General features: G+C 41.4%; 1 protein-coding gene across 7 annotated transcripts in view; it reads left to right on the top strand.

Annotated features, from left to right (window-relative positions):
* LOC121703967 (titin-like) overlaps positions 1-27,151 on the top strand; it is a 154,533-nt gene that overhangs the window by 4,039 nt on the left and 123,343 nt on the right. For 6 of the 7 annotated variants that reach the window (XM_042084452.1, XM_042084449.1, XM_042084451.1 and 3 more), the window contains exons 6-41: positions 4-218; positions 438-702; positions 2,130-2,366; positions 2,475-2,570; positions 3,409-3,666; positions 3,967-4,032; positions 4,129-4,387; positions 4,474-4,549; positions 4,670-4,891; positions 4,990-5,132; positions 5,259-5,410; positions 5,500-5,727; positions 5,842-6,083; positions 6,664-6,884; positions 7,001-7,165; positions 7,265-7,433; positions 7,555-9,257; positions 9,358-9,639; positions 9,745-10,011; positions 10,096-10,368; positions 10,776-11,039; positions 11,133-11,393; positions 11,589-11,849; positions 11,940-12,203; positions 15,351-15,611; positions 15,708-15,968; positions 16,069-16,329; positions 16,413-16,554; positions 16,647-16,815; positions 16,902-17,133; positions 17,328-17,612; positions 17,787-17,897; positions 17,992-18,180; positions 20,588-20,626; positions 21,058-24,783; positions 25,216-25,494. In XM_042084452.1, the coding sequence (XP_041940386.1) occupies positions 4-218; positions 438-702; positions 2,130-2,366; positions 2,475-2,570; positions 3,409-3,666; positions 3,967-4,032; positions 4,129-4,387; positions 4,474-4,549; positions 4,670-4,891; positions 4,990-5,132; positions 5,259-5,410; positions 5,500-5,727; positions 5,842-6,083; positions 6,664-6,884; positions 7,001-7,165; positions 7,265-7,433; positions 7,555-9,257; positions 9,358-9,639; positions 9,745-10,011; positions 10,096-10,368; positions 10,776-11,039; positions 11,133-11,393; positions 11,589-11,849; positions 11,940-12,203; positions 15,351-15,611; positions 15,708-15,968; positions 16,069-16,329; positions 16,413-16,554; positions 16,647-16,815; positions 16,902-17,133; positions 17,328-17,612; positions 17,787-17,897; positions 17,992-18,180; positions 20,588-20,626; positions 21,058-24,783; positions 25,216-25,494 (12,544 nt within the window). The remainder of the gene's footprint in view (positions 1-3; positions 219-437; positions 703-2,129; positions 2,367-2,474; positions 2,571-3,408; positions 3,667-3,966; positions 4,033-4,128; positions 4,388-4,473; positions 4,550-4,669; positions 4,892-4,989; positions 5,133-5,258; positions 5,411-5,499; positions 5,728-5,841; positions 6,084-6,663; positions 6,885-7,000; positions 7,166-7,264; positions 7,434-7,554; positions 9,258-9,357; positions 9,640-9,744; positions 10,012-10,095; positions 10,369-10,775; positions 11,040-11,132; positions 11,394-11,588; positions 11,850-11,939; positions 12,204-15,350; positions 15,612-15,707; positions 15,969-16,068; positions 16,330-16,412; positions 16,555-16,646; positions 16,816-16,901; positions 17,134-17,327; positions 17,613-17,786; positions 17,898-17,991; positions 18,181-20,587; positions 20,627-21,057; positions 24,784-25,215; positions 25,495-27,151) is intronic. The other variant, XM_042084454.1, reaches the window with a different exon arrangement.

Genomic DNA, 27,151 nt, shown 5'->3' with positions numbered 1-27,151 from the left:
CAGAGAGTGGAGGCTCGTTTCGAGTCCTCTATGATGCAAATGCAAATGGAGGGAGGGGAGGTCACCCAGCAGCACCTGGCACACAAGACTCCCCCACGTGTGCCTCCCAAGCCAACCTCAAGGTCCCCCCCATCAATGGTGTCAAAAGTTGCAGCCACTCGTCACCAGTCCCCCTCCCCCGTGAGACACGTGAAGGCACCCACCCCCACCCCTGTCAGGTAAACTGATTTTTATGTTAATTATTATGTGTGTGTCCTGGTATAATCCCCCATGTTAATGTGTGGTTCATTGTACTACATGTGAATAATCCGACATTGTTCTGGTATACCAGTTGACACTGTGGGCAGAACACACTATATATTTTAGCATTCCATGCCTGTGGATCTCTCACTGAAACTCTTGTCTAAACATTTCTACCCTTGCCGTTGTATTCCCAGACCTGTGTCCCCGTCCTCGAGACTCTCAGTGTCCCCAATCAGACCGGTGAAGTCTCCCATCACAGGCCGCAAGCAGCTCATCCCGGGCGTGGACGTACCTCCACCTTGGAAGCAGGAGGGCTACGTGGCTGAGGGCAGCTACACCACCATGACCTCGGGAGCCACCCACGTCCAGACCACTTCCTCCAGCCAGATGCATATGGAACAGCACTGGGAGGCCTCTTACTCCACACGCCAGCAAGTCAGTGGTGCTGTTGCCATGGAGGTGAGTCATCTAGCTCTCACTAAAAGAGAGGTAGCAGTGTCACCTAGTGGCAAAAGTTGGGCAGTCTTTTTTTTTTAACGGAGTGTACTGTGTATTTTTGGTATGCTGTCCAGGGGCCTATTCTTATCCAGTGGCATATTCCTTTCCTCGTGTGTGTATTTTTGTTCTTGTCCTTTTGAAATGGTGATTGTCTTTACATACATTTTATGCAATGCTTATGGTTACTCTCCCGTGGCACCAATGGTAGGACCTGCATGATGTGGATGAGAATGCAGTGGCAGGTGCTACTGTATTAGCAACAGTTGATCAGGCTCCCAACTGTGAACCACAGGATGATTCAGCTCAGCAGTTCATAACAGAGACCAATTCTACAACACATGTAGACACTGTACAAGATCAGGTAGTTGAGTTGCTTTGTTCAAACTCAAACTTTTGCCTTGCCCTTTTTAAGTCATTTTTTTAATCATTGAGTATGTTTTTTTGTCAGGGTTTTGTCTTAGATCATATATATTGTTTTTGGGATATTCTGACTATGTTGTGAATACAAACACTCAGGAAATGGATGCATCTGACGGCGAAACACAGATTGTGGAAACTGATGATGATATGAATTCAGATTATATGGCTTGTCCCTCCAATGCAGCCAGTAGTGAAAGTTTTAATGGAGAAAGTCCTACTGAATCAAAAGATGATGAAGAACTTCTCAGTGAGGTATACTGTGGTGACAGAGGTTAAACTTGAGGTGCGTTCAAATTCGGCAACGTAGGCGAACATTTGCGAGGGTATACGAGGAGGTAGTTCTCGGCGAACATTTAGTGGATATGGACGTGAGTTTGACAAAGGTAACAATGCAGTTACCATTACAATGGAGTGTTAACACCAAGTTGTTCAAATGTAACTGTTCAGAGAAAACTTGTTCGCCACAAATGTTTGCCAATGTTTCCCGAATTTGAACGCACCTCTGATAGCACTCTCATAGCACTCTGATAGCACTCTCTTCGATGCGACCACATGTGAGGCTGCTGAACAGGAGGAGGTTGAGCAGCTTTGTCAACACGAGTGTCACTGAGTTTCCATCATCTCTGCATGGTTCATCACACTACTTTTGTTACGCTTCACACGATCGGCGTTGGCATGTTTGTCTTTTTCAGGAAAGCATGAATGAAGTGGCCTCACGTCAAGGAAAGCAGTTCACCGACATTGAAAACAAACAATTGAAACACTTCTGCCTTGCTGACACTGCTTGGTGGGAGATGTTTAGAAAGATGTATTGAAATTGGCGTTTGAACATGTCACTACCATTTTGCTGCTGCAGTACTTGTAGAAATATGCTGTTGTTCGTCAATTTATGTTTGGTTGTGCCTGATGCCATGGATTATATACAATCTGTGTGCAAAAAATGACAGTTAACCGCTTGTTGTCTATAGGGTGAGGTTGGGAAAAAGGCAGCTGTGGCAACAGTACTAGCTGCTGTTGATCAAGCGCGTGTCCGAAAGCCCATGTACTCTGAGGGTGGCCTTACTGAAGAGGAAGCCATAGAACATGACTTAAATCAGCAAGCCATGCTCTTCTCAGAGCAACAAGTCAGAACCACGACAGAGGCTGTGGCAATGCCCACTGCTATGCAAATGGGTTCCTCTGCACAGACAGTTCATGTCTCCCAGGTTAGAGGAAACAAATGAGAATTACCTTGTTCAGCTTTTATGATTTCAGAAGTGTGTGTATCGTTTCCCCCTGAAGTTTCCAACAAAACTTTGATTCTGTTGATTTAGATTCAGACCCAAATGGATACTGGCCTTGCCCCATCTCCAGTTCCACATTTCACAGTTTCAAAAGTTACTGTTCCTAAACCTGACCATAGTTATGAGGTAAGCGTAGGTAAAATCAGGCAAGCAGGAATGTATTTATAGTACACATCATATGGTATAAGGCATCTGTTACTTACATTAAAATGAGAAAGAAAAGAGCTAATCAATAACAATAATCAGATGAAAATTACCAAAATGGTGAATGGCTCACAGTATTCTGACAGGGCCTTGTCTGAGAATAGTTGCCTAAGTGTGGTCAGTAGCATTATTTAGCTTTGTCTGGTCCTAATGTAATTTCAAGAATGTGAACATTTTGAAAATGTTTGATTCATAAACATTTGTCTATAACAATTTGAAAATAATAACCCCATGATCAAAAATACTCCAAATCCCAAATGCAACACATATACCATATGAAATGGCGTTGAGCATAAAAGTTGTTTGCAGTGCCTTCATAAGAGGCAGCAGGAGTGATCGGTACAAATGCCAGTCTCCTGATTTAGTGTGAACAGATGCCATGTGATGATCTTATTATAGAACGTGGAGAACATTGCCAAGTGTAGGTTACTGCTTGCCTGACATACAACCTTTTCTATCAAAGTGTTTTTTTAGGGGGAAATAAGTGCATATTCCCTATCTAATCTAGTTTGCAAGTTAACAAATTTGTTTTGCATTAGAAACATTAGTGCCTTCATAATATGAATAACCTATATAAACTTTATTTATATAAACTTTATTTAGCTCTACAAAATATTTCTATAGAACTAATATTTTAATCCACAGGGCTTTTTCAAATGGTAGGCATAGCTTTAACGCAACTAACTCTCTAGGACAGCAGAGACTAATCGGTCTTCATGTTATTCTGTTATGGTAATGCTATTCTTCTTGGGTCGGTTAGGTTTCGATTGCAGGGTCTGCTATTGCCACTCTGCAGAAAGAGTTGTCCACTACCGCTGCTGCTCAAACAATCATCAGGCATGTCCAGCCACCATCTCATAGGATCGTGGAGGCAAGACTGACTCCTGAGCCAATCTCATCTCCGTTTAAAGATGTCGGTGACAGATATCAGACCAGTTTTGAAACACAGTTACAAAAAGAGATAGGCACTTCACTGACAGGTGGCATGGATCAAAAGTACGGCGATTGGGACATTCAGGTTTGTCTTTGTCTGGATATGCCACCGCTCTTGGTTTAACAGCGTCCTTAATTATCACTCATTCTTCCAGCCTAACGAGCTTACCAACAACGCTTTACACCCAGGATACCTGTCTGCCTGCCTTCTCCTCCCTCTGACCATCTTGTGTTCTTTTGAATCTTATTGATCCCCTGCATACTCTTTCAGAAGCTCCATCTTAACCATTATCATCACCTCTTCCTCCATCCCACTGAATTGCTAGTAGATAACTCAAATGCTCCATTTTGGGCAAATAATAAAAATTGTGATTTTTTTTAACAGTTTGTTGAGATGGCAATGGTTCCCTCAGAAGCTAAAGAGGCTACTGTTCCTCCTACACTTGTGGCTGTAAGTACAGTCTATGTGCATAGCATTGATGTGCAGAAGCTTCCGATTTAAAAAATGGGCTTCAAATATGACAACTATTCTATGTTTTATTTATAGGGATTGAAAAATATGACAGTTACTGAGGGAGAATCTGTGACATTGGAGTGCCAGATTTCTGGCCACCCGGCCCCAGGCATTATGTGGTTCAGGGAGGATTACAGAATTGAGAGCTCCATTGATTTCCAAATTACATATGAGGGTGGATATGCACGTCTGGTGATCCGCGAGGCCTTTGCTGAGGACAGTGGTCGCTTCACTTGCACTGCTACCAACGAGGCTGGAACAATCAGCACATCTTGCTACCTGCTTGTGAAAGGTAAAATGGCAGAATTTAGTTTAATTGCAATTTTAGTCTTTATATGTAACACATCCAGCAAAACTAAAACCAAGCTTATCTTTTAGTGTCTGAAGAGATTGAGAGCAGAGAGGAGTTAACTACTGTTTCTGAGGAAATTGAAACTGCCCATGAAGAGGCACAGTAAGTGGATTTTGCCTCACTCTCTCTTTTTAATCCAAGTACATATTTATTCTTTGCCTCATTTCATGATCAGAGAATATTGAAAGACAAGAGTATGAAAAGTGTTTTAAATGCTTTCAGGATTACTGTTACTGAAGCAAAAGAAGAGACTATGTCTGTGACCAGCGGCTTTTCTGAGACTGTTGAAGCTGCAGCCACTGTAGCCCCATTCTTTATCAAGAAACCCACCGTCCAGAAGCTTGTGGAGGGTGGGAGTGTTGTCTTCGAGTGTCAGATCGGAGGCAGCCCCAAACCTCACATTTACTGGAAGAAGAGTGGAGTGCCCCTTACTACAGGATACAGGTGCTTGTTAGGGAACTTTTCATATGTTTGTGTAGCTGATGTCTATAATTTGTTATATTGTTGCTTTGATACATTTCCATTCACTTTTGGGAATACAGGTACAGAGTGGCCTACAATAAGGAGACTGGAGACTGCAAGCTGGAGATCTCCATGACTTTTGCTGATGATGCTGGAGAGTACTCCATCATTGCCAAGAATCAGCTTGGAGAGGCATCTGCCTCAGCCCAGCTTCTCTCTGAAGGTCAGTATGATCCAAAGATGCATCCAGGCCATATTTCCTTGGATGTAACAGTAAAATAAGTAATAAATAATTACCTGCTTTACGTATTCCTCTTGTTGAAATCTTACACTGTCTTTATCTTCACAGAGGAATATGAAGTATACATGAAGAAATATGAAGCAACAATGACGACAGTGACCACGACCATGGTGCAGGAACCCAGAGTTGGTGATGTTCCACCTGTGGTTGTCAGTGAATATGAGAAGAGAACACAGACAATGACCTTTGTTACTGGACAGGTAAGACATACTACAGTACAAGAAGAGATGTGGAAGTGTGTTTTTTTATTTTTGTGTATTAATGTTGTATATGATGTTTCTTTTATAAGGAATTCCAAATATCTGCCTTTGAGCAAAAAATAATCCAAGAGATTGAACTTCGCATTTTGAGGATTACCTATCAAATGCTTGTCACTGAAGACAGAGAAGAGATGGTTATGATTGCAGAAGATCAGGCCACACAACCAACCTTTGACACACCCGTGAAAAGCTACAGAATCATGGAAGGAATGGGAGTCACCTTCCACTGCAAAATGGCTGGCACTCCCCTCCCCAAGGTGCCACCAGCAAACCAAACTTTAATGGCAACATTCATTTGCAATGAATACATATGTCTGACCAGGATTTAATATTTCATAAGACTTCTAACATGTAATTCTTTATTATCATAGATTGCCTGGTTCAAAGATGGCAACCGCATCAGACACGGAGGCCGTTACCAGATGGAGTTTCTCCAGGACGGAAGAGCCAGTCTGCGTCTGCCCGTGGTGCTGCCAGAGGATGAGGGTGTCTACACTGCTTATGCTTGCAACATGAAGGGCACTGCTGTGAGCTCTGGGAAGTTGTACATTGAGCCCACCGCTGCTGCTGCTCAGCCACAGTATCCACAGCCAGAGGCCATGAAGAGAATCCGGTAAGTCTCTTACTGAGATGACAAATATTGCAATTTAGACCAGACATTATGATTAATATATTAGTGTACCTTAAGGAAATGTGCCAGCTTTTTTGGAAATTAGCTTATCTACCGTCTAACCCAGAGTTAGATAAGGGGATGACACCCTTCTCTTCTCTGCGTGTGCAATAAGAAGCTATAAGCTAACAGGTGTAAGGCGAGGATCACATCAGCCAGCGGCAAGCGGCAAACGTAACGCAACGCTCAGACCATAATAAGTTTTGTCTCGTTTCAAAGCAACACAAACAGTTTGTCAATTGAATATGCTCGCGTTGCGCTTTGAAAGTTGAACCAAGTTCAACACTCAGCTTGTTCAACGCCAGCGTTGCCACTGTTCCGCTGCCGAACCATAGAGAACCATAGGAAACCTGCTGCTTGCCGCTGACTAATGTGATCCCCGCCTAACCCACTTAGGCAAACGGTGTCAAACTAGGTTACTGCACACACAGAAGAAAATGGTATGCATCCTCTTATCTAACTCCTAATTTCTTTAAGGTTACTTAGATTCACTCAAAAAATATTTTTTTGTTTTGTTTTGTAGGTCTACCTCTCCTCGCTCCACAAGCCGCTCCCCCGGTCGTTCTCCTGGTCGTTCCCCAGCACGTAGGCTTGATGAGACTGATGAGAGCCAACTTGAGAGGTTGTACAAACCTGTTTTTGTCCAGAAGCCTTCCTCCTTCAAGTGTTCTGAGGGACAGACAGCCAGATTTGACTTGAAAGTTGTTGGCAGACCCATGCCAGATACATTCTGGTTCCACAATGGTGAGTAACAAAATGTAATTAAAATTAAACAGGATTAATAGGTTTGCTTTAATGAGGGAATTATTATTTTATGTAATTTCACAATTCCCTTAATCACTGTTTATTTCTTGACACAGGACAACAAGTGGTCAGTGACTACACCCACAAAATTGTCGTCAAGGAAGATGGAACTCAGTCCTTAATTGTGGTCCCAGCCATGCCAGGTGACTCTGGTGAATGGACAGTTGTTGCTCAGAACAGAGCTGGAAAGACGTCTGTCTCCATGACACTGACAGTTGATGGTAGGTTTTGTCAAAGTTTACATTTTCACATTGCTATCTAGGTAATTGAGATGTTATTTTGATCCTCACACCTTTGCTTGACATGTTTGTCTTTCATAGCCAAGGAACACTTGATTAAGCCTCAATTTATTGAGAAGCTGAAGAACATCACTGTCAAGGAGGGCACTTTGGTTGAGCTTGCTGTCAAAGCCATTGGAAACCCTCTCCCTGATATTGTCTGGTTGAAAAATAGTGACATTATTTCTCCTCACAAGCATCCTAATATTAAGTGAGTGCTACATTTTTTGTATTTTTGACATCACAAAATGGTTAATTGATGTTTGGTACAACAAGCAGAAATGTGAAAAGCTAAAATGTTAAAAGTAATATATTGAAACGATTCTTTTTAGGATTGATGGCAACAAAGGAGAGTCTCGATTCCAAATTCCCTCAGGAGCAGGTGTGGACACTGCCTGGTATACTGCTACAGCCATTAACAGAGCTGGTAGAGATACCACTCGCTGCAGGGTCAATGTTGAGGTTGAGTTCACTGAGCCTCCTCCAGAGGCGAGAAGGCTTGTTATTCCCAAGGGAACATACAAGGCCAAAGAGATTGCTGCTCCAGAATTGGAGCCACTGCATCTTCGCTATGGTCAAGAGCAATGGGAGGATGGTGACCTTTATGACAAGGAGAAACAACAGAAGCCTCATTTCAAGAAGAAGCTGACATCAGTCAGACTGAAGCGCGTTGGACCTGTGCACTTTGAGTGCAGACTGACCCCTATTGGTGACCCCACTATGATGGTGGAGTGGCTACATGATGGGAAACCCCTGGCTGCTGCCAACAGGCTGCGCATGGTGAATGAATTTGGCTATTGCAGTCTTGACTATGAAGCTGCATATCCCAGGGACAGTGGTGTGGTCACTTGCAGGGCCACTAACAAGTATGGAGTTGACCAGACCTCAGCAACACTGATTGTGAAGGACGAGAAGGGCCTTGTTGAGGAAACCCAGCTGCCAGAAGGCAGGAGGGGACAGAGAATAGAAGAGATGGAGCGCATGGCCCATGAGGGAGCACCTGCAGGAGTTTCTGGTGATGACTATTCTGAGAAGACAAAGCCAGATATCGTGCTTCTCCCCGAGCCAGCAAGAGTTCTCGAGGGTGAGACTGCCAGGTTCCGTTGCAGGGTAACCGGTTATCCCACTCCAAAGGTGAACTGGTACATTAATGGTCAGCTCATTCGCAAGAGCAAGAGATTCAGACTTCGCTATGATGGCATTTACTACCTTGAGATAGTAGACATCAAGTCCTACGATTCAGGAGAGGTCAAAGTTGTGGCAGAAAACCCAGAGGGTACAGCTGAGCATGTTGTGAAGCTGGAGATCGAACAAAAGGAAGACTTCAGAACGATCTTGCGACGTGCCCCTGAAGTTAAGGCACCAGCACCTGTCGTTCCCTCTGCTGAGCATGGCAGAGTATCCTTTGAAGTTGTCAAAGTTGATAAACCAGCTGATGTTTCACAGCAAAAAGAGGTTGTCAAACTTAGAAAGGTTGAGAGAGTTGTGCATGAGAAATCAACAGAGGAGACAGCGGAGCTGAGAGGCAAATTCAAGCGCAGAACACAAGAAGGCTACTATGAAGCCATTACTGCAGTCGAGCTGAAAGCGCGCAAAAAGGATGAATCCTATGAGGGAATGCTGAAGAAAAGGAAAGAGGAGCTTCTTCACCGGACCAAACAGTTGTCTGAGGCTGAGAAGAAGAAGCTAGAAGAAGGTACAGTCAAGATTCCCACAATCAAACCAGAAAAGTTGGCTCTGTCACCCAGTATGGAAGCTCCTAAGATCCAGGAGCGCATTCAAAGCCAGACAGTTGCTCAGACTGAAGAGGTGCGTTTCCGCATAAGAGTTGTCGGAAGGCCAGACCCAGAATGCCAGTGGTTCAAAAATGGTGTCTTGCTGGAGAAATCTGACAGAATTTACTGGCATTGGCCTGAAAACCATGTCTGTGAGCTGGTGATCAGAGATGTCTCTGCAGAAGACTCTGCTAGCATCATGGTCAAAGCTATAAATATCGCTGGAGAGGCCTCAAGCCATGCATTCCTTTTGGTCCAAGGTAATGTGCATTTTGTAGCTTTTCAGTAAAGATACTTTTCAGTTTTAGTTCATTCAAAGGTATGTAAAAATGCTGATTTTGTATGTCTTCCTACTTTTAGCAAAGCAAGTTGTTTCCTTCTCTCAACCACTGGAAGATGCCTATGCCAAAGAGAAAGACACAGTTGTGACATTTGAATGTGAAACAAATGAGCCTTTTGTTAAAGTCAAATGGCTGAAGAACAATGCTGAGATTTTTGCTGGTGACAAATACAGGACGCACTCTGACAGAAACGTACATTTCCTGTCTGTTCTGATGATCACCATGAAAGACGACGATGACTATTCCTGTGTTGTTATCGAGGATGACCAGGTGAAAACTACTGCCAGACTCCACGTAGAAGGTCAGTCTCAATATTCAATTCATGTATTTTATGTAATATTGTAAAATTGAATATTTATGTCTAGCACTGGCGGTTTGTTAAGGTTATTTAAATTCCATGTTGCAGGTGCCCCACTTGAACTTCTGAAGAAACTGGAGAGTGTTGAAGTCCCTGAAACATATTCTGGAGAATTTGAGGTTGAAGTGTCTCGTGAAGATGCTGAGGGAACATGGTACTTTGAAAACAAGGAGATCACTCCCAGCTTGAAATATGTTGTGTCCTCTCGCCGTGGACGTCACGGTTTGTCTGTGAAAGATGTCAAGAAGGAAGATCAGGGCAAATACTCTTTCAAAGTTGGAGATTTGAGCACAAGTGCTTCTCTGAAGATGAAATGTGAGTAACCACAATTAGGAGATGAACCAATGATATGTTTTAATTCATACACTCACTAATTATGGTACTTTTGCTTTGTTCTAGTGCGTCCTGTTACACTGATGCAGGGCCTCACTGACCTGACTGTCTGTGAGGGTGATATTGCTCAGTTTGAGGTGCGCTTCTCACAAGAGAATGTTGAGGGAACATGGATGAAAAATGGACAACCTCTGTCTGCTTCCAACAAAATTCACATCGTCGTTGACAAACTCATTCACAAGCTGCTTATTGAAGACACTAACAGAGATGATGGTGGGACGTATTCATTTGTTGTTCCAGCCCAGGATATTTCTACATCAGGAAAACTTAACATTCAAAGTAAGTTTTCTTAAAGAATCCTTCATGTGTTACTTGTAATACTTAAACTACTGGCCTCTTATATATATGTATGACATGCAACACATCAAGCCCAGTTCATTGCACATGAAGTAAAGCTAATTTTATCACAAGGCAAAATCATTTTACTAACTACTACTTTAGTATGCTCACAATTCTTTAACTACTAAACCCATTTTTGTTTGATTGCACCTTATGTTGTATCAGTAAATTAGTGAATATCGGTATCACAGCTTGTACTTTATGCATGATTGATACGCGGCTGAAGCGGTGTTTGCGGTATGCATTAAGATTTCAAAGAAGAGCCCTGTCTATCCTTTTAACTATGTAAGTTCATCGTTTTAAATGTTAACATTATTTATTTATTTATTTATTTATTTATATTACAGCCATTGGCATTGTGACCCCACTCAAGGACGTTACTGTAGTTGAGGGCACAAAAGCCGTCCTGGAGACCAAGATCTCTGCAGCTGACATCACCTCTGTGAAATGGTACCAAAACGAGAATAAGATGGCAGCAAGTGACAGAGTCCACATGGTGGCTAAGGGAACCAAACAACGTCTGGTGTTTAGCAGGACATATGCATCTGATGAGGGACACTATAAGCTGTTTGTTGGCAAAGCTGACACAAGCTGCAATCTTACTGTTCAAAGTAGGCACCTCTGTTTTTTTACACACTTTCACTCCACAAACTCAATCTTTTGGCTTAATGGTAATTGAATGTATAACCTTTTTTACTTTGTAGAAATTTCCATTGTGAAGCATATGGAGGAACGTGTTTGCACTGAGACCCAGAATGTGACTTTTGAGGTGGAGTTGTCCCACCCTGGTATTGATGCCCTCTGGACTCTGAAGAAACAGCCACTCAAAGCAGGTGCCAAATACAAGATGGAGTCCAAAGGCAAACGTTACAGCCTTACAATCATCAATGCCATGAAAGACGAGGAAGGGGAATATACCTTTGCAGCTGGTGAAAAGACATCCAGTGCAAAGCTTATTGTTTCAGGTACTTTGGGTTAACACATTGAATCAAAATAACATTTTCACTACTGATTTGACAGTCCAGCCAACTGAAAATGAGTTTTGAGTTGTTTTTGTTTAGTGCTTTTCATTTAATTTCTTTTATGATGTTATTGGATTACCACAGATGTGTTTCAGATAATGCTTGACTAACATTCCATGCACTACTGTGATTATACAGGTGGTGCTGTCAACAGACCCCTTCGTGACCAGACTGTGGCAGAATCTCAGAGTGCTGAGTTTGAGTGCGAAGTCGCCAATGCCAGTGCTAAGGGCAAATGGCTGAAGGATGGCCAGCCTGTTGACTACAGTGATAATGTCCACAGCGAGGACAAGGGTGCTGTGAGGCGCCTTGTGATAGTCATCACCAGACCACAGGACGTTGGTGAATACACCTACCAGGTGGCCAACTCTAAGACATCTGCACATCTCAAAGTTGAAGGTACTTGTAGACTTTCATTCATCATCAATGTGAGTTGATATTTTTGTTGTTGTTTAGGCGCTGGTCCTAATGCTTAATATCTTTCAATAGCTGTGAAAGTCAAGAAGACTATGAAGAATGTGAACGTTATTGAAACACAGGAAGCAGAGTTTAACCTTGAACTCACCCACGAAAATGTGAAAGGTTCTCAGTGGACCAAGAATGGCGTGGAAATTATTCCAGGTGACAAATATGAAATCACAATGGATGGCATGATGCACTCCCTGAAGATCAAGAACTGCAACCTTCAAGATGAATCGGTCTATGCATTCAAACTGGGAAAACTCACTGCTAATGCCAGGCTGAATGTTGACAGTAAGTAGAACAATAGCATTATAGTAGATTCAAGATTCAATAAATGTATTTGATAAAATAAATAAATACTAACAAACTAGAAAATGCAAAAAATGCAAAAAACTGCTGTGTATAGCATTACGTACAGCAGATTATTCAGATTATTCAGATTATTCAGATTATTCAGATTATTCAGATTACACAGACTAACAGTATTCGAGTTGAAAACCACTTACTTGGTTAGATGTTAGCTTAGAGTATATGACAGTCAGTACAAATACATTGTCAATTCAATATTGATCAACATTCTTTGTTTTAATACAGTACTGCAGAATGATACTCAGAACACACTAATGAACACTTAACAACCAATGCAAGCTTGAAGTAAAGAAAATCAAAGTTGTTGAAACCCATTTTAAAGTTAACCAATAATGATAAGGGAGAAACAAGATGTCTACTGAATTTGCATTCTTACAGAACTTGATGATGCCAATCATATTATCCTAAGACAGATCTATTTATCAGTTTTAATTCTGAACTGGCAGCAACAGCTAGAGGCCTCAGTTAATGATAATAGGTCAAATTTGATGGTGATATATACTGAAGAATAAAAGAGTCAGCCCTTCACATGATCCGTTTTAGACAGAACTTAGGTTAGAATCTTAATTTTCCCACAGCACAGCTCAGGTCTAAAAACAGAGGTCTAACAGCACAGCTAAGTTTCACAGATGTTACAGCACAGGTATGATTCAAAGGTATGAATGGTTGACAAATATGATTCACAAGTATACAAGTTCCATATAGTATAGTCCTCACACAACAATATAGTTCTCAGAATGTCTCAGTGTAGATCTCGGATAAGTCTCAGTATGGTTAAATGTTATGTGCACAGATATGTTGAGATATGTTCACATGTTTGTAAGAATGTATGTCAGTAGGTGTGTTGCTAGCAACATTGTCAGAGATGTATGGTTGACAGGTGTGCACATAGACAGGCACACACGTAATGTATACATTACACAGTCATCACCACTGGTCTGGTCTGGTCTGGAACCTAAAAGGCAAAAGCAAACAAGTTTAACAGTTATACCAAAACAATACAAGGAATGTCTGCAATTGTCCAACAGTAGCCTATTCATGGCTTTCATAAGGTCCCTTTCCACAGGAGTATTAAACAAGCACCAATGCATTTATAATCTAGGTGCTTGATTGTATACACCTGTGGAAAGGGACCTGATGAAACCAATCAATATCAATAGACAAACTATGATAGCATACCGTGATAGTGTTTACTTAGGCTACGTAAGAATCAGGAGCATAGAATGAAAACGTAGCCATGGCCTATTTGATACACAAACAAGCGGTGTATCCTACAACGTTAGAAATTTGGTAAAATAAAAACAGGAGCATATTTGTCAATAAAACTAAGGAAATGGTAGTGGATTACAGAAGGCAGCAGCAGAACTACAGTTACACCCCACTAATGATCAGCGGGCAACCTGTAGTGAGAGTCACAAGTTTTAAATACCTTGGTGTCCACATTACTGAAAACTTAACATGGACTGTTAACACTCAATATGTTCCGAAGAAGTCCAGACAACGACTCTACTTCCTTCGTCAGCTAAGGAAATTCAAAGTTTCTACATCCATCATGAAGGCCTTCTACACTTCAGCGGTTGAGAGTGTTCTAACTGGTAGCATCATCACCTGGTATGGGAACTCCACAGTTAGAGATTGTAGTACTCTGCAGAGAGTAGTGTGCTCAGCTGAACGTACTATAAGAACTCAACTCCCTGCTCTACAAGATATCTATTCCAGAAGAGTACTCCTAAGAGCCCAAAAGATTCTGAAGGACTCTTCTCATCCTAACAATGGATTATTCCTACCGCTGAAATCAAGAAGACGCCTATGTAGTCACAAAGCCAGAACTGAGAGACTCAGGAGAAGTTTTTATCCCCAGGCCATCCGAACTCTGAACTCACACTATACTGACTTTGCACACATTCACTACTCAGCACACATGACCCCCCCCCCCCACACACACACACCTACGTGACTTTTAGCACTTTTACATCCCTCTCCCTATGCTCCAGACCTTTTATTTATTTTCTTATTTCATCACACGTCAGAACACACACACACACACACACACACACACACACATACACTTACATCATCACTGTCATCACCTCACATACATACAGCACACTGCTTGCTACAGTAAGCCTCCTCTACTCCTTGCTGCACACTGCCCCCCCCCCCCCTACATACACAGCACATTGTCTTCAGGATCTCCAACACACATCCTCTACATACTTACAGCACACTGCCCCCACCTACCCAAACACACACACTACACACACACACACACAGTCACTGCTCCACTCCCCTCCCGCCCACACACATATCTTCACTGTCATCACTCACATACATCATACATACAGTACTCTGCTTGCAATAGTAAGTCCCTTCACCATACTTGCCCCACCACCCCTCTCCCCTACATACACAGCACATTATTTCATCAGGAAGCTTCTCCAACACACATCCCCAATCCCCTTTATGATTCTAAATTTGCCATAGATCAGCAATGCCTACTTTCCCTACACAACCTAGGTTGTGTAGTCCTGGTAATTTGCTCGGCACATCAGATCACTTTGTGTAGGGCTAGAGTGTTACTATTGCTATGCTATGTTTCCAGAATTTACACACTATTATGGCAGAGTAGAAGTACTAATGAAGTACTTGTAATTGTAAAAAGAAAGATGAAAAGAAAGATTTTGCTACCAATATGCAAAGGCTAGACAAGTATACCTTCACACCTTGCAGTTTCTTATGAAACTTAATCTAAATTATCCTCTGTGCAACAGAATGCAGCAATCAAATATTTTGGTCATCAGTCTTTACTTCTGTTAGCTGTTTGTTTGTTGTGAAAATACAAATAAAGCTGGCTGTGGGTAGCTTCTGCTTTCCTTAAAAAAGTGGTGGTGCATTAGCTAAGTGACCAAGTTTAGTGACTAAGTGGCTAAATGACTAACAGAAATTTGCTCCCTCATTTTCTGCCTTTTACGGAAGGATAAACAGGCATGCTGTATGTTAGAGATACAATGTGGGTAAAATGTGGAGCTTGCAGTTATGTATAACCTGCTTATTGTTAATTTTCTTTAGCAATCAAATTTGTAAAGAAGCCCAAGGATGCAACCTCTCTCTTGGGTGGCACTGCCTCCTTTGAGCTGAGTCTGTCCCACGATGACATCCCTGTGAAATGGATGTTTAACAACACTGAAATCAAGCCCAGCGCAGACTACCAGATTCTGTCTGAAAGGAAATCTCACAAATTGGTCGTGCAGAATGTGACTTCAAACAGAGCTGGAGAGTATTCAGCTGTTGTTGGAAAATTGCAGTGTAGTGCAAACCTACATGTTGAATGTAAGTTTTTCAAAGAAATAATAATATGTACTGTATATGGGCAACAATTTTTTTCACACCAATGGACAGATTATTAAGCATTTTCTACTCCTCCAGCTTTGAGAGTGACCAAGCCCCTGAAGAATCTGGATATTCCTGAGACTCATGTGGCGACCTTTGAGTGTGAAGTGTCACACTTCAATGTCCCATCCACTTGGCTGAAGAATGGTGTGGAGATCGAGATGAGTGAGAAGTTCAGAATTGTGGTGCAGGGAAAGCTCCACCAGCTCAAGATCATGAACACCAGCAGAGATGACGCATCAGAGTACACCTTTGTCTGTGGAAATGACAGAGTCTCTGCAACACTGACAATTAGCCGTAAGTTTGACTTCCTCAAAGCCATGTAACAATTTACAGTGGTAACATCCAACATCCCATAAACCCATAACATTTTGAATTCATTCTTTTTTTCCCACAGCCATTTTGATCACCTCCATGCTTCAAGACCTCAATGCCCAGGAGAAGGACACTATTACATTCGAGGTCAATGTCAATCATGAAGACATCTCTTACAAATGGTATAAGAATGGTGTGGAAATTCGGTCCACAGATAGGTGCCAGACCCGAAGCAAGCAACTCACTCACTCTCTCACCATACGCAACGTGCACTTTGGTGACAGTGCAGACTACAAGTTTGTTGCCGGATCTGCTGAAACATCTGCAAAACTCTATGTTGAAGGTAACGTAACATCTAAAACAATATTTCATAGAAGATTTTGCACCTGCCGTGCATTTTGTAATGTTATGTGTTTTATGCCCCAGCTCGTGTGATTGAGTTCAAAAAGCACATCAAAGACATCAAGATTACTGAAAAGAAGAGGGCTACCTTTGAATGTGAAGTGTCTGAGCCGAATATCCATGTGATTTGGATGAAAGACGGACAGGAACTTGAAATGTCTGAAAGGTATTTCACACCATATGTAGTCTTGGAAAAAAGAACATTTGTTGTTTAGTAATAGTAGTCCTCTTTAATTGTTATTGTTATCTCTTGTGTAGGTGCAGATCTGCCTCCGATAACTTCCAGCACTCCCTGACAATTCAGTCAGTGCGTATGTCTGATGCTGGAGAGTACTCTGTGGTTGCTGGTGCAAACATGTCAAAGGGTCGCCTCACCGTGGAGGGCCGCGATGTTGTCATCAAAGAACCTGCTGAGACAGACATCACAGTAATAATCACTTCAGTACAAGCTAAAGTTTTTAAAAAAAGGCTCTTTTCATTCGCACTGTTCTAAGATCTGACTATTTGTTTTAGGTTGTTGAGAAGTACAGAAGCACATTTGAGTTTGAAGTCAGTGAGGATGACATTGAGGGACGCTGGCTGAGGAATGGAACTGAGATCAATTTTGTCTCAGAGGTGCGGTTCAACTATGTGGCTATTAGAAAGACCCACCGTCTGACAATCACTGAGACATACAGAACTGATGCTGGGGAGTACACCTTTATTGCTGGCAAGAACAGGAGTGTGGTCACGCTTCATGTCATGAGTAAGTATGATGAAAAGTGAGCTTCAACATCTTCAAAGTTATTTGGTCAGTTCTCAGCATGATCCCTGGCCTTTCAGAGCTACTGAGAATGATTATATTTTCTGAAAGGTCAGGATTTCTGCACCATTGGCTGTTACCAGTTTGTTTGGTGATTTTCTTTGCTGAGTTTTTTCTTCTAATATCCTCTTATTTAGCCGCAGAGCTTCCTCAGGTTGTTAGGCAGATGCACCCACTGAAGGTGGTGTCCGGCAGAATGGCACGCTTCTCGGTTGAGGTCAAGGGCACCCCAGAGCCCCAGGTGACCTGGTTTAAGAACAGTCAGCAAATGTATCATGGGGCTGAGTGCAGCATCTTTAAAGATGGTGGGGAGCACACTCTGATGCTCAGTCAGGTGTTCCCAGAGGACGCAGCTGTCTACAGCATTGTGGCAAAGAATGATGCTGGAGAGGCCACAAGCTCTGCTGCTCTCCATGTTGAAGGTAAGATTTAAAATGGCTTCACTGTCTCTGTCTGCAGAATAAGTAAGCAGTTTAGTCATACTAGCTTTATAGCCAAACAGATAAAAAAATGCATGCAGAATTTAAAATAAATGTAAAGAAATATATAATTGTGTGGAATTCTAAAATCAATTACCTCTTGTCATTTATTTTCAGTGCCAGAGGTGATTACACCTATTTCACCTCCCCAACTTGTTTTCCCAATCTCCGACATGACTGTTGATGAGGGAGATTGTGCAAAATTCAAGTGCAATTTTACTGGAGATGGTAAGACATTGCATGTTATTAAATTATTAACAAAATCATGGAAAGTCAGAGAAAGTTTACTGATCTGACTCCTCTCCCTCTTTCAAATCTGTAGACTTGATTATCACCTGGCAGTGCAAAGGCCAGGAGATCCAGAAGTCAGCCTCCTTCAAAATGACTCAGTATGATGATTATATCCAGCTGGAAATTTCCAGAGTTTTCCCCGATGATGAGGGAGAGTACACATGTGTTGCCCGCAACTCTGCAGGAACAGCCTCATGTTCTGCCAAGTTAACTGTTCAGGGTGAGTTCCTGGTATCTTAAATGTATTTAATTACTTGAGTATCTACATAATGTTCCTCTATTTGCATCTGTAAAATATACAGATCACTCTTTGTTTATATTCATTTTTGCAAGTGTGTAGGTACTGACTTGCACCCAAATCATGGAAGAATTTGCATGATAAGTTGCACCTGAGAAAAAGAAAGCAAAAAAAATAATGCATCTCACTCCACTGTTTGGACATTATGATCAAAATTGTTGTTTTCCAATGGGAAACTTCTTTACATGGCAAAAAAACAAAAGAATTAAAAGTGCTCAAGTGCTGCATGTCTCACCAAGTCTATCCAAATAGCACGTTGATAGTAAAAAATAAGCTAATTGGTGACTTTCATTGAGCCCACCTCAAGCTGCTTGATGCCTTTCGGAAAAGTGGCTTGATTCCACCCTGGTGTATCTTGGTTGCCAAATCCAGATGTATGCTTCTAAAGTCAACAAAGACTGCTGTCTTTCATTTCGATGAGAAGACAAACACTGCCAGACTAATCATAGTCGGTGCTTTTTCTAAGCATGCTAGACAATGAATGCATATCAATATTGCTGGACAGGCCATTTACACAGCTACTCTTGCGCTAAACAAAAGCTGTTAAACTGAATTGTGGTCAGATTAACGCATCTTCATCAGGACGTCTCTTTTGAATCTTCACATATCTGGGACATCTTCTTTTTGTTTATGGTTTCTTATTAACAGTGTAACAGTGTTTTGGATGTTATTTCAGACATTTTGACATTTATTTTGACATTGCATCGATATTGCAACATTGCAATTGAGTCTGTTTGCTTAATAACTCATTTGATGCTGTGAAATAATCTTTCAACATCAAAAGCACCAACCAGATTTGGTGCTACAATGCATCTTCCATCTTCATTCATGACCTCCTTTTCATCAAAGCTCTCCAGTCATAAACTCACAAATGATTTTTATAAAGTGCCTAATTTCATTTTTTTCACCGCTCAGATGTCAAAGCTCTAGATAGGCAAACTATGTTGAGCACTGGAAGCTCTCTTGTGGAGAGTGCGGAGAAAGTTCCTGGAAGTCCAAGCTTGACTCTGAAAATGAGTGATATCAGAGTGAGCGCTGGTGACCTGGCTCAGTTCAGCTGTTCCTTTGATGGACAGCCATTCACTGATATTATGTGGGATCATAATGGACGCAAAGTTACAGTCACAGAGAGGGTGAACTGTGCTCAAAATGGAGATTTGCTGTCTCTTACCATTCACAATGTCCAACTGACTGATGAGGGGAACTATCGGTGCTCAGTAAAAAATAATAATGGTGAAAACAGAACTTCTGCACAGCTCAGAGTGGAAGGTGGATATTTTCATATTTTCCCTTTGTGGTCCATCCCATCCCATCCTGCTGGTGCTATTTAAACATTTAATATTTTCCTTGAAGCTATAACCTATTGTAATATTTTTAATGTAATAACCAATTTAATAAATACAGGATCATCCATGACAAGCCTGGCTTAACATCATTTCCCCATCACACTAACTCCTTGTTTAGTGCTAAAATACCCTCTCATTGGTGGATTTAATACCTAATAAATTTCCCTAACTTTATTCTCACCCAGCTAAAGAAGCAAACCCCAGTGCAGAAACTCCTGTACCTTGTGATTCTCAAAGTAAGGCACCTAAAAGTGACAGAGAGTCCACTATACAGACCTCTGAGCAAGAAAAACAGGAGACCTTAAAGAATCTTGGATCTCTTCCACCCTCCCAAAGAATGCAGTGGCATATAAGCAGCCATTATTTCCCTGACGTTGTTCCCTATGAAGAAAGGGGTATATATGGTGCCATTCTACCAGAGCTCCTTCTGAAACTTGCCCCTGAAACTCTTGCCAAACAGACAGATGACGTGGTGTCACCATTTTATGTTGTAAAAGCAGCACCCTCTCCATTTGTTCTTTGGCTCCATGATCTGTTAATTCTCGAAGAGCCTTTGTCTTTTTCAATGAGACATGATGGCCCCATCTGCTGCTTAAATGTAAAGAATGGGGGCATTGGTCAATGGGGGACCTGCACTTGCAAAATTATCAATGCAGCAGGAGACTGTGCGTGCAGCATTCCCCTCAAACTGAAGACAGGTTGGCAATTGCATGCTTTAGTCCTTACCAGTCAATTTCTGAACTTGGACACTCATTAGATTTCTTCACTATTCACATCTTTGGTAGTGACATCTTGGATGGATATAAACCCACACAAAAACACAGGCTGTAAGCAGTTCACATAGGAATACTTGGTTGAATAGTTGGCCCCTTTGGAATAATGCATTTCCTATTATAGACAAAACTCACTTGTTCACACTTAAATTTAGGTGGCATGAATGGCTTACATGTCTTCTCTAAAATGTTTTTTTATTTTCTTTACAGCAGCTAAAGTGGAAGAGGCTGACCAAGGAGAAGGAAGAGGTAATTGCATATTTAAAACATAAAAATATTGTGCAAACATAATTGTCTGCATTTGTATTAAGTGCTATTTTTTCTGAATGATTCCGGTGACTGCAGTGTTAAATATGTGTTGTTAAGGGCTCACATGTACAGAAATGGTGTATCCTGTGTTGACAAGTTTGTATTCATAGTTGACACTTATAACCATCAATATTATAAACATGACATTTAAGTGCCTACTGGAGGACAGTGTAATACACATCATGTAATTTTGTGTCAGATATTTCATTTTGTATATTTGTGTTATACTTCTTTTAAAAAGAAGATATATTCTTCAAATCTGTGCATGTTAGCTGGAATGTAACATGATTACATGACAGAATTGTATATCAGAATGGATTGTTACATCATTTAGTAAATAATGTGTGTTAAAAGAATTATTTTTTGCTCAGCCTTTTCTAGCTTGGCTGTTTCAACAGAAGAGGAAAAACACGACCACATAAGCATGAAAGAGAAACACACAACATTTGATCTTGAGCCAGAGTCAAAAAGCTATGTTAGTACTCTTTCCCAAAAAATAGAGAAACCAGTATTTATAACCAAACTCTCACCTGCAATTGTTTCTGTTGGGGACACTGCCAAGTTTACTGTCATTGTATCTGGATTCCCAAAACCAGACGTTCAGTGGCAGCACAATGGCCAAGTCATTGTTTCTTCATCGGTTTACAAGTTTATTCAAGAGAGAGATGAGTACACATTAATAATAACCAAGGTGCAGGAAGAAACCGAAGGAGAGTACTCATGTATCATGCGCAATGAATATGGCGAGTCAAAATGTTCAACTTACTTGCATGTGAAAGTGAAAGACTCAAGGCAGTTAGAGAAACCCAAAGGACAACCTCCCTCTTTTACAAAAGAAATTGACTCAGTGCAGTGTACAGTTGGAGGCCAGGCACATTTTCAGTACAGAGTAACAGGAACACCGCTGCCTGAAATTCAGTGGTTGAGAGGTGGATATCAAATTCATCCTAGCAAGTACTGTGTAATAATGAACAATCCAGATGGCTCTGGTTTTATGATGATGACAAGCCTTCAGCAGGAAGATAGTGGTCTCTACACTTGCAGGGCATTCAACTTATTTGGAGAGGCTTCATGCATTGCTGAACTTATTATCTTCCAAGAGACTGTTGCTGTACCATGGCATCAAGAACAGGTTGTCACTCAAAAACAAAAAAGTTACAAAGTTTCAGTGACTGAACAATCAACTGAGTCTCGCCTGTACATGGTAAATATACCAGGTGAAGTCAGAGAAAACCAGCAGGCAAGACGTCAGATGATCTACACCATTGGCACTGAGGATACACAGACTGTTGCCAGTGAGCAAGTTGACACCTTAAGAGAGATAGATTTTTCTGCTGCCACCATTCATAAGGAACAAGTGACCCATCAGGCTGCAGTCTTGCAGTCTCATGAGGTGCAAGAGAGAGTGACAATGGGTCCAACCATACCACAGCCAGCTGTAGCCATCTCTGCTAAGCAGATGCACACTGTTTCCCTCACATCTGCCGTTGAGGAAAACCTAGGTTTCATAGAACAACACTCGGAACGAATCAAAAGCCCTGAGGTTACTGAGTTAGAGTATGACAGGGAACTGCCTTCGAAGTTGATGTCTGCCACCTCTGAGAACATAACTGGATTCTCAATGGTAAGAGCTGAATCTTTTACAGATAGCAAAGAGGAACAAACAGAAACAACAGAAGAACCAAAATACCCTGTCAGTGGCTGTCAAGTAGAAACCAGATTTCCTTTATTGAGAGAACAGTATCAGAATATCCCTCAACCCGAAGAAGAGAAAGGTTTTACAATTACTGAAGGGGTCAAATTGTTATATTCTGCTACTTCCTCAGAGAATTGGCCAGTTTCAGAGGGCCATACATCTGACCTTACTGCTTCGGAAACCACTCAAGGTGTAGTTGGTAATGAGTTAAAAAAGCCAACACTTGCAGGAGTCAGTGAGGTAAAGCATGTGTTGTCTAAAGAGAAGGGATTTGAGGTACATAGGCCAAAAGAGGAGATAGCTGGTCTTTTTAAAGACAAATTATTCCTATCAGCTTTAACTGCAGAAGAGAAGCTAGAACTCAAATCTGACCCTGTTGGCAAAATACAAGGAATAGAAAGTGCTGAATCAGTTACCACACAGAAGGAAAAAGAGCAGATTTTACACTTGCAGGTGATTAGTGATCAAGACGTTCTACTTTCAGAGGGCAGGTTTACCTGTGAGAAACCAGCCCAAGAACAGGCCGATATCAGGAAGAGTCCTACACTGCGCCACTCAGCTTGTACAAACGAACAGAAAACTGTCATTTGTGAGGACTCGGCAGAGTTTTCATCTGAAAGGACCACTTTGACTCTGCAGCCTAAGAAAGAGCCCACTGGAACTTTACATCTTCAGTCTATTCAAGCAGAATGGCCATTAACCAAAGAGGCTATACTTACAACACAGAAACCAGATGAGCACTCTGCTAGGAAAAGGCAAGGAAAAGCTCAGAAACGTGCCGTAAATGTAGAGGAAAAAATGGAGCTTACAGCAGATTACATCAAAGATCTAGATGTATCAGTTGCAGACATTAAGTCTAATTATAAAAAAGAACCCAAACCTCAAAATATTCTTCAAGTAATTTCAGAGCCTTTGGTGCTCCCGAAAGAAACACCATTTGCCTGTGACATTGACCAACAGAGAGCTTTAGGCCAAAAGGAAGATCGGTGGAATATAGTGCACATAACATCTATCTCAGACAGACAAGTTCTTGAGGAGGGCCACACTGACCAGCTGAAGACAGCAGAAAAATGCACTTGTGAGATGGGAGTAGAGCCCAAGATGCCAACACAACCTTTACACATAGAAGAAAAGGCTGTTTCCACAGAGAGCAGTGTTGCACTGGAGTCTACAGAGCAGGATTTTGCTGTTCAGATTCAAGAGGGACAGTCAGTGAGACAGTCATTATTAATGGAGGAAAAGCATGTTATGATCGGGGAAATATCCAAGCACACACCAGAGTTTGAGTCAACAAAAGTTCATGCTACTACACAGCCCAAAAGACCCCTGTTTATCTCTGAGTCCAGAGATAGCAAAACTCTTCCCAAAGAGCTGACATTTATCATTCCTGCACCCAAACCGCATAGCCTAGACATCCGTTATCAATTAAAGACTGCCCTCCAGTCGGCAGTGGCTCGCGATCAACAGCTTATTTTGGCCGATGTTGTGAAGAAACTTGATGTTGTGGAAGTTAAAGAACCCATAATACGCAAAGAGCCAAAATTCACCATGTTCACCTATCTCATCACTACCACAAGCACACCCATTGATATATGTTTTGCGTTTGAGGGTGACTACCCTCAGACTGCAGATCTGAAGAATGAACTTCAGGCAGCATTTTATTCTATAGTATATCAAGAACACCAGGTTCTGACCTCAGCACAGCCTGGGACCTTAGAAATGGACAGACCACAAAGGTTACAGGTCAAGAGTGCTTCCAGGAAGGAGATGCTTACATCTGTGGTGGGGACGGTGCAGACCGCAGAGAGTGTCTCTGGTATCAAATCTGCAAGAATGCAGTCAGCTGCAGTGAAGACAGAAGCTAAAACCTCCTTTGAAACTATTGTAGCTCAGGAACAACCTTTGGTACAGGAAGCCATGCAGATTTCTAAACCAGAAATCAGATCAATGACAGTAAATGGCAGTGAGAGAGATGTAGGTGCTGCAGATATAACTACAACTGTACCATGTGCCCCTATACCCATTGAGCAACCTGTAGATGTTTTTGTACAAAGAGAGTTGAGAGAGGAATTTCTCTCTGAAGAAATTACAATTAGTAAGACAGTAGAGCACATTGCAAATTACCCTATCATTGAAAAACCCCTGAATGACATGTCTGTAGAGGAGGACAGTAAAGTTACATTTTCAGTGACTATAAAATGTGTTAAGAATGTAAACTGGCTCTTCAATGGAAAATTGGTTAAATCTGGCGTCGAGTTCAAATGTTCCAAATTTCGTGACACATACATGTTAGCAATCGACAAAGTTAAGAAGGACAAGCATCAAGGAGAATATGTCTGTGAGGCCGAGAATGAAGCTGGCAAGACCTCCACATCCTCAAGGCTCACAGTTATATCAAGAGGTTGGATTATGGAGATGTTTTAATATCACAGTTTCTCAAGGTTTTACTTTAATCTTTGGCGTTTACCATTAGATCATCACTAATTCATGGATGAAAATCCATATCACCTTCACATTCCTACTCTCTTGGTTTCATATAATTTTTCCCACTATTTCTCTTCACTGCCAGGTATTCATCACTCCTACAGTAGATTTCACTCTTCGCCACTCTCTAAATCACTTTGTTTCACCCATCAATTTTAGCATGCTTTGAGGTTTCATATAATTTCATTACTCTTCATCAACTCTTCATTTTCTTCATTCCCTCACAATAACAGTTCTTTTCACAGTCACCCTGGATTACTAGAGTGTGTATTCATTCTTTTCCCAGTTATGCAAGATGTCATCTTTCCAGCCTGGGTAACTTTGCTTTTTCTCTTCCTCCACAAAACAGTGCCACCTGTTTTCAGGCGCAAGATCCAACCCTTTGAGGTCAATGTTGGTGATCTTGCCAAGTTTGACTGCGAGATTGAAGATGCTCCAAATGTCAACTTCAAATGGTTCAAGTCTAGCACAGAGATTCATCAGGGTGAGCAGTACAGGATCATCAGCACTCAACATAAGTCCTCGCTGGAAGTCCTGAAGACCACCAATGCTGACAGCGGTGAATTTACCTGCAAAGCCACCAACCAGAATGGCAGTGACAGGTGTTCAGCTTACCTCACTGTGTCTGGTAAGTTAAGTGTTTATTTTCTGACGCAAGCCGCCGTGTTTGCAGGCCGTGGATACTGGATAGTCTGGCATTGTTGGCAATTCTGTTCATGTTGCAGTTTTTGGAGTGTGTGCGTGTGCTTTGCCATAATGTCTTTGTGAGGCATCTCACAGATTTATTTGAATGGGTTAAACTCTGATCTTTCTTGGGAAAGGGAAGGATTTTCACAGAAAGGATTATGTGCAACAAATACAGTTTATTGTCCTATGCTTTGATCTTTTGTAGAACTCCTCCCTCCAACTTTTGTTACTAAGCCTGATCCTATGACGGTCTTTGTTGGGAAACGAGTACAGATTCAACTCTTAGTTACAGGAGCTTCACCTATGGATGTTTTCTGGCTCAAAAACAATGCTACTATCTCAGAGAGCACCAACTACAGAATATTTTATGAAAAAAACAAGCATTCTCTTGAAATCTTAAGACTTAGGCAAACTGACAGTGGTGTGTATGTGTGCAAAGCTTCAAACACCATTGGTACATCTATGTGCACAACGGAAGTAACAGTCATTGACAAACCGAATTTTGTGAGAACATTTGACTCAGTTTATGTAGCTGTGGGTAACCCACTGCATCTTGAGAGTCAGGTTGATGAAGACATGGGTGTGACTCTTACCTGGACTAAGGATAACAAGAGGCTTCACAACACTGTGGACTGTAAACTCTCTTTTGAAGACAAGATTGCCAGTCTTGACATTCTTCAGGCTAACCTCAAAGACACTGGAAAATATCTTTGTACAGCAACAAATGATGCTGGAAGCACAGAATACTCTTGCGTGGTTATGGTCCAAGGTAAGTGCATATCCGTGCCCAGCGTACTATTTTACTACTGTGTAAAATGTCTAAGAGTTTATATTTTTCAAGAGCAAACTGTATGCTACTGCTGTACAACACACAACAACATTGCTCCAAAGGACAATGCATCAGTGTTTCCCACAGTATTGAATTCCATTTGTGGTGGTTGGTTTGCAGAATTAACTTGAATACAATAGTTTTAACAAACTAGCACAGCGTGGTTATGATGCTAACCAGATTTAAGCACAATTTAGTACAACCTGGAAAATCATTGTGTGGTGGTCAATGTTGATATTGTGGTGGGCCGCCACAAATACGTCAATGTATGGGAAACACTGATGCATATGTCAGTGGGTATACAGGTAATAGATTTGATGTACTGTAACACTGAGTTACATGACATGGCATGATTTATTTCTGATACAACACATGTTGGTTGGTTGGTTGATTGTTTGAAGGAAGGCAGTGTCAAAAAACAATGATTTTAATTAGGCTATATTCTGATATAAAGTACATAGATGTAAAAGGATGCTATGACAATGGTTTCACAAAATGCGTGAATGAGTTTGATTACCTGAAGGGTGAGGATTTTGAAAACAGCTCGACAGATTTGCTTGGATGGATTTTGTCAGAGGTTAGATGGTATGTTTTATGAGATTTAAAATGATTAGCCCAGGTCTTACAGGCATTTCATATTAGTCAAATCATGATTAAGTCAAGTTATGTATAAGCCATACAACAAAGAATATTATTATTTGTAATTTCAATTAGTTGGATTTCAGTTACTCTGTTTTAATGTATTGATTGGTTCTGGGTAGTAGCTGTG

This window comes from Alosa sapidissima, chromosome 2 (genome assembly GCF_018492685.1).
Source record: "Alosa sapidissima isolate fAloSap1 chromosome 2, fAloSap1.pri, whole genome shotgun sequence".
NCBI classification, from domain to species: domain Eukaryota; kingdom Metazoa; phylum Chordata; class Actinopteri; order Clupeiformes; family Clupeidae; genus Alosa; species Alosa sapidissima.
The sequence above is the reverse complement of the archived record's forward strand: the minus strand, read 5'-3'. Positions and strand labels throughout refer to the sequence as shown.